Source organism: Carettochelys insculpta, chromosome 14, assembly GCF_033958435.1.
Source record: "Carettochelys insculpta isolate YL-2023 chromosome 14, ASM3395843v1, whole genome shotgun sequence".
NCBI classification, from domain to species: domain Eukaryota; kingdom Metazoa; phylum Chordata; order Testudines; family Carettochelyidae; genus Carettochelys; species Carettochelys insculpta.
In genome coordinates, this window is record NC_134150.1 from 19,805,450 (window position 1) to 19,813,093 (window position 7,644).

The 7,644-nt window shown below is 43.2% G+C and overlaps 1 protein-coding gene across 1 annotated transcript in view; it reads left to right on the forward strand.

The window, feature by feature from the left end:
• Nucleotides 1–4,516, forward strand: part of SHCBP1 (SHC binding and spindle associated 1) — a 41,678-nt gene extending 37,162 nt beyond the window's left edge. Inside the window, exon 13 of the mRNA XM_075009129.1 lies at nucleotides 3,846–4,516. Coding sequence (XP_074865230.1) covers nucleotides 3,846–4,168 — 323 coding nt within the window. The 3' untranslated portion in view covers nucleotides 4,169–4,516. The remainder of the gene's footprint in view (nucleotides 1–3,845) is intronic.
• Nucleotides 4,517–7,644: the final 3,128 nt, after the last annotated feature.

The window sequence follows — 7,644 nt, forward strand, 5'->3', positions numbered from 1 at the left end:
GTGTTTCTCTCTCTCTCTCTCTCTCTCTCTTTCTCTCTCTCTCTAAATTTAACAGTCCTGAGATTCTTTTTTAAGCATCATACTTGTATGCTTGGAATGTATGGAGCTATCATTAAAACTGTTAGTTGAAGGGTGATAAAGAGAAGCTGGTCAATTTTTCTTTTGAAACTTTCATAAAATATTCACTGCCACTTTACCGTTTCCACTGGCAGTCACCTCGAAAGCTCTACCTTGGTTTTTAACTTTGTACCAAATTGTCATTGGCTATACCAATTGCCACCTGACTGGCAATGGTTTCTGTGCTATATGTACTGCACCTTTATTTGCTCTCATGGGTTGGCTCACAGAGGTCTCCTTGAGACTGTCACCCAAATTGCTGATCATACCACTGAGCCTGCTTATCTGCACTCTGAGGTGCCCCACCACCCTGTCCTGCTGGGCCAGAAGCTCTGGTCACTCCCAGCAAAGGCTCAGAGCAACATAGACACTAATAACTCTTCAGCTCTGCTAGGACTCAGTTACGGGGACTTGACAGCACCCAGGAACACAGCCCCAGATAGGGACCCAAACACCAATAAAGCCGTCTTACGCCATATAACAGATTTACTCAAAGAAACTCATCAAGTTTGCTCTCTATCAGTGAAATATATGCACAGCTGTTGTTCCCACAGTTAACAATTATTTACATTGGGTTTGTTGGTAAGGAGAAGTGATTTTATTAAATATCAAAAGTCGGATGGGAGCAGCTGCAGGAGGTGACAGACAGCTTAAAGTACTGTACTAAGCTAAAATAAATGAAACATGCAAGCTAAACCTCATACACTAAGGCTGGGGTCTATTCAATGCAGCTTTCCTGACAGATCCATGGAAATGAGCAGCCTTGAAATTGCAAGTGGCTGCTCATTAGCATGGTCCTGTGGCTCATTAGCATCGCTATGCAAGAGCTCGATCTTGGCAGAGAGGGGTGCTGGCAGTAAAGAGGCCCTGTGGATGTGCCCCTGCTGGCACCCCCCTCTGCCGAGACTGAGCTCTTGTGCGGATATGCTAATGAGCTGCAGGACCATGCTAATGAGTGGTCATTTGCAATTTCGAGGCTGCTCATTAACATTAGCACAGGAAAGCTGCACCATGTAGACATAGCCTTAGGCTGGGTCTACTACACTAGAAGCATCTGTTGACAGATGTTACTGTTGACAGAGAAACCTTGATGGAACCTCTGTCTACAGATTGCTGCTACACAAAACTTGCTGTGTTGACAGAGGACTGCGAGGCTGCACTGCCTTCTGGTGACAGAAAGTGGGATGGCAGCTCTGCGCAGGGGGCTGCCTGGCAACCGGAAGCCCACTCTGTCAACAGAAGTGTCTACACCATACTTTGTGTCAATAGCACTCGGTCGACAGTTATGCCTGAAATTTTTGAGGGATAACTCTGTCAAGGCAGAAGCCGAGTTCTGTTAACACTTGTTAGCCGGTGGCCAGGTAATGTGTGGTGAGGTACTCCCCTGGGTCCTAAGTAACCCAGTTTTTTTACTGTTAGAGCAGGCAGCTCCTAGCACACTCACCCACGGCCAGGCTGTAGTAACCAAACGGTTAAAGTTCTTTTGTTGTGCCGGCTGTGTTGCAGTGACAAAAGGGTTAACAAAATAGTTAGGCTTGGATCTTAACTAGTTACAAGTTTATTAAAGCTACAGTTATAAGCGTGCGGTTACAAAAGGCTATTGTTTACTTCTTATATGCTAGCAAAGTACAGGTGTTAACAAGTTACGTTACAATCCAATACAAAGATATCTGTGATCATCTAACGCAATGATATCTTGGCACAATGACATCTAGTTACAGAGCTCTAATTCTTTAGCTGTGCACAAAAAAAAGTCAGAGACCTAGCATGGGTGTATCTTACCCTCTCTGCGTCTCTCGATACCAGCGTAGCCAAGCCGGATCGGTCACTCAATTCCGCGGAAAGACGAATACGAGGTTGGGCGTCCCCAGTAGTGGACCTCGGGAGGCAATCACCTGACCCGACCAGCAGGAAGTTGGTTGAAATGCACTCAGTTAGAGTTCTGCTGGACCCATCTTTTATACCCCTTTTGGGTTATGTAGTCTCTTTCTTATCTATGGTGCCAGATCATACTGGTCTGTCTTTGTGACTCCAGTTTGTTACAAGGGCATTTCTACTTAGTTTGCACTTGTAAGACAAGAGATAAACAATTTAGGAGTACAGGACATTCTTTTGTGCGGGTGGGGCACGTCCCCTTCTGGGTGATTGTGTGTGTGCATCATATTGATCAATGCCAGCTGGGGTGATTTCTTGAGGGTTCACCCCCCCTCTCATGTTGACAGTCTGGCCTGTTAGCCTTCTAGCTGTACTTTCTGCTTCTCAGGGTCACGATAAGCCAGCATATCTGGGCCTCAATGAGGGCATCAAAGACTGTGCTGTCAGCAGCCATTTCCGTGCCCTGTGTGCTCCTCAGTGGGCGGGGGCAACGAGCAAGCTGGCTTGTAAGGGGGAGACTCTGTCTGGCTACAACACTGTAGATGGAAGGCTTTATGATTGTAGCTGCTCCCTGAGTTTCAGCTACAGAACTCTCCAGTGTAGACGTGGCTGAAGAGAAATTGTTACAAAACACATTTTTTCTACCATAGTCTTTATTTGAGGTAAAATTCTTCAAGCCAGAATTCATCTTTTCTCTAACAGTCTTAACAGCTTCTCTGCTTATTAGTGTTCTTTGTTTCCAGGCCTCTTTGTGTGCCTTCTTGTGGAGGGGAGCAGTTTGTGTTGCTAGCTGAAGACAATCAGTTTGCTTTTGCTCCCACAAATAGAATTTCCCTTGGTCAAGAATCCTTTATTTTCTCCCCACTGCAATGGAAAAATACCAAATTCAGAATGGATTCCAGCAGTAGGTGGCATGGTCACATGTCTTCGTAGGGCCAACCACAGTTTGGACTTACAAGAAAAACAAAACTATTTACAGATCATTGTCTTGCCCACTGGGCCATTAAGTCCCTTAAGCACCATTAATGGCCTTCACTACAAGATCTAGACTAATAAGCAGGTTTACACTTCATATTTCTAACTTCACATCAAAGAATGATACATACACATAAATAAAATGTACACATTCAATGGATCTTGAATGGTCGATTACTTGTTCTATTTTGCATAAAGCTCATACTCCTATTCATGTTCAAAAACTTATTTCTACAAAACTCATGGGCCGTGTCCACATTAGCCAAAAACTTCGAAATGGCCATGCAAATGGCCATTTCGAAGTTGACTAATGAAGCGCTGAAATACATATTCAGTGCCTCATTAACATGCTGGCGGCTGCGGCACTTCGAAATTGACACGGCTCGCCACTGCACGGCTCATCCAGATGGGACTCCTTTTTGAAAGGACCCCGTCTACTTCGAAGTCCCCTTATTCCTATGAGCAGATGGGAATAAGGGGACTTCAAAGTAGGCAGTGTCCTTTCGAAAAGGAGCCCCGTCGGGACAAGCCACGTGGTGGTGAGCTACGTCAATTTCGAAGCGCCGTGGCTGCCTGCATGCTAATGAAGCGCTGAATATGTATGTCAGCGCTTCATTAGTAAACTTCGAAATGGCCATTTGCATGGCCATTTCGAAGTTTTTGGCTAGTGTAGACATAACCATGGAGTTGTATCCTCACATTTGAATTGAAAGAATTGCCTCTTATTGGTAAGAGCTAATGTAGTTGAAATTATATAATACTTGAAACAGTTTAATAAGACTTAAAGTCCCTACATTTCCATGAATTTTAAATCTGATACTATTTCAGCTCCTTCTGACATCTGTACAGTCTAACTTCATCACTGTTTTTGGATTTAGGAAATACACAGACTATTCAGTCAAATAGTGAGACAAAACATGAAGACGACTTGGGACATGAAGAGTTACGTGAATGTGCAACAGATGAATTGGAGCTCCATGGGCAAGCTGTGATTTCTGAACAAACTGAAGGCAATTATGAAATTGCAAATGAACTTGCTGCAAGGTCTGTAAAGAAGAGACAGATGCTCAAGAAAAGGCTGAGTGAACTGGGAATCACACAGGCTGATGACAACTTAATGTCTCAGGAAATGTTTGTTTCTATTGTGGGCAATCAGTTTAAACGAAATGGGAAAGGAAGTTTTGGCACGTTCCTCTTTTGACTCTCGTGAATTGAAATGCCATTAGAGTAAATGATTTGCACAAGCTGTGTTCACTGCTACTCTTAGAGAAGGTAGCCTGACTCATCTGCTTCTCATTATGTTGCTTGAATGTGAGGAAATTCAAGACTATTTTAACCATGTGCATGTTGGCCAGGTGAAGTTGCTTCCTTGCAGTTGATGTGAAAAACAGAACTCCAGCATGGAAACCTTGTATGGACCTTGCTGATCCACAAGCTCTTTCTTAATTAGCCCTGTACTTATCTTTTTATTATAGTATTTATCTAACTATACACTTAAATTTAAAAAAAAAAAAAGCACCCGGTGGGGAAGGTGGGCAACAGTTGCAACAATACAATTCCCCCCATTTTGTTTAACCGTGACTGAATTGGTTCTGACTTCAATGTAATTCTTGCATGGCACTTTTTTCATCTGTTAATAAAGGCTTTTTATAATTAGCATATTTCTCAATCATTTATTAAGTCATTGGGGGTTACTAGTCATATAGTTACAAGATTTATTAGGAAACCAAGTGAATATCTGAAAAGATGGTATTGCTCAAAGCAATATGTGTGTCTGTGTCTGTGTCTGTCTGTCTGTCTGTACGTAGCTTCTATACTACCTAGTGCTAAAAATATCAGTGTGCCTTTTCCTTAGCCATGGTAGTGTTCTGCATTGCCATACTATCTAAATTGGTGTGGGGAAAATACATTCCCCAGCACTGGGGATCCTCATCTGGGTTGCCAGCCTGACCTCAAGCCGGCTACCTGGTAGCCCCCACCCACATACTGAATCCCTCACTTTGTGGCCCCACCCCAGAACCTAGCAGGGCCCACCAAATCTACCAGCCTGGGGTTGGTGTATGAAGAGAATAAGGGGAGGGTTTTTTTGACTGTTTCCTGTGGGGTCCTTGACTGATTTCTTTTTTTTTTTTTTTTGCTTCCTGTGGGGCCCTCCCCCCAATCCAAAAAAAGTTGCCCTGCTCTCAATGAAAAGGGATAAAAGTAACATGTTTGTATGCGTTACATATTTAGTTGTGTAACACAATGCCGGATGAGAACATATTTGTGGCATCAGGTCATGCTTCTAGGAGTGAATGAAATATTATAACAAATGTAGTTTTCACTTGGAATTTTTTCCTCTCGCCCACGGAAGTTTTTATCAATAAAACGTATAGATCTAAACCTGCCAGACAGTCACTTGTATGCTTCACAAGGTTAATGGAAGATAGAGTGACCACTCTAAAGTTCCTAGCTGGCCTTAACCTGGGGGGTGGAAAACCATGCACAGAGTGAGAATATAGTCCAATAACTACTATAGAACCTTTCTGGGGTAATTCTTTATCCTTTTACTTTTTAAGATTTACAAATGTGCTTTCTTGTAACTTAGATTGTGAGTGAGGACTTGGAAGTCCCATGAGGTGTAAAATGTCACCAGTTGCTGCTGTTGGGATGATCAAATAATCACAATATTAGCCGCAGAAGACTTTGGAAGGTAGCTTAATACAAAGTAAAGCAAGAAATGAAATGCATAGCTTGTTTAAAAATTGATGGTTAATTGACTGTTTAACATTCTTCACCCCAATCTCAGTCAAGTGGTGACTTCCTCTGTTTTATGTAGTTAGTTGTTGGTGCCAAGGGGAAAAGAAACTTATAGACTTTTTTTTTGGTCAGTGTTCTGTTTTGCTTACTGTAATTTGCACTGCCAATAGAACTATAGAAAACTTATTGCTGTTCCCTGCCTTTCTGTACCACCTTTTGCATGTTTTTCCACTTAGACACGCAAGTTAATATTCATTTCCGCTGATTGTCGCTGAGAATTGAGATCCCACTTTTCAATCCAGTTATTTTATTAGGCATAGTGCCTTGTAATTGTGGTAGTCAACAAATATACAAAAGTTTTGTCATGGCCTCTGTTTAAATATCTGATTTGAAGACTTTACCTCTAAGACTGTCTGTCTCTAAATTCATGTCACACAAACCATTTTATTCTTTCTGGAGGTTTATGCACATAGCGGGTGTGATTTTAGTCTGTCTGTGATCCTAATTGAAGAACAGGTATTAAAAAAAAAAAAAAAAAAAAAAGGGCTGTAGTTCTATGGTTTTGCCCCATCTATCTCTTCAGATCTGCTGCTTTAGAGTTGGAATTTTCCTTCAAATGAGGTCCATATTTCTAGCTAGAGAAAAAGAGAAAGCAGAGTACTGCCATTTGAATTAGAATGTTATCCTTTTTTGCATGTGACAGACAAAACTGTGGAAGAGTGGGTTGCTCTTTTGGCATCTTTTGTAGTGCTTATGAACATCAAAGCACTAAATAAATCATGGATCCAGGCTGTCTGACATGTGACAGCTTCTTCACTTTAACTTTAGTAGCCTTCCATTCACAGATCGCTTTCTGAGGTTGGGAGGGTAGGTATGCTGAAGAAAGATGAGGCAAAAACTTTTGTCAAGGGCCAGCAAAATTATGTATGGTGTGACAAGGTCTGACTAGAGGGCTACAGAAGAGTGATAGAAGGAAAATTATATTAGCTCTAAATTAAATAGATCCCTATTCCCAGGGTAAACTACCAAGGGCTAATCCAAAACCCCCAGGAACTTGCTAGGATCAATCAGAGCAATAAGGGCAATTAAAACATCTGGAGCTAATTAGGGTTCCAGATTCAAGGGAACCAGGTTACTTGGGACATCTGGAGTCCATGAAAGATCAGTGCCGACTGGCTCTAAAAAGGGCTCCTTTTCTGTTGGCTCAATGCAAGTGAGGAGTGGATGAGAAAAGGAGCTGTGGAGAATCTGAGAGGAGCAAGCCCAAGCAGGTAGCAGAAGGAACAGCCTGGGGCAAGGAAGATGCTAGAGACTGCTGTGGAGAAGTGGCCCAAGGCATTGTGGCTGTCAAGCAGCTGATGCCTGAGAAATTGCAGGCAGTTACTGTCGCAGGCACCCAGGGTGAGCCTGGCCTCCTCCCATTCTCCTGTTCCTTATCCAGCACAGGAGGAGGACTGATACTGGTGAAGGGGTTTGCCCTGCACGAATCACTGGGAGGGGCAGCAGGCACTATGGAACTTGGACTCCTCTCTCTTCCCTACGGTAGCCAATGATGAGAGAAGCTCACCAAAGAGCAAACTGATGTCTAAACGGAGGGACACTATGAGCCTTTGAAGCAAATACATCAAAAAGCATGGGAGCCACCAACCTAGAAGAGGAGCTTCGTCAGAACACGTTGACCCACCAAGCTATGCAATTTGCAACTAGCTTCTCCATCGGTATCTAAGATGAGATCAGACTAGGGGTGGGCGAGATACAGCCCACAGGCCAGATCCAGCCTGCCTAATGCTTGGATCTGGCCCGTGGGCTGCATCTGACCCACACAGAATTTATATCCCACTACTGGCGTAGCATTGGGAGTGAGCGCTCCAGGCTTTTAAAATATCTGTGGGCACCCAGCCAGGTGAAACAGTAGTGGCAGAGGGCTGGAAGCCCTTT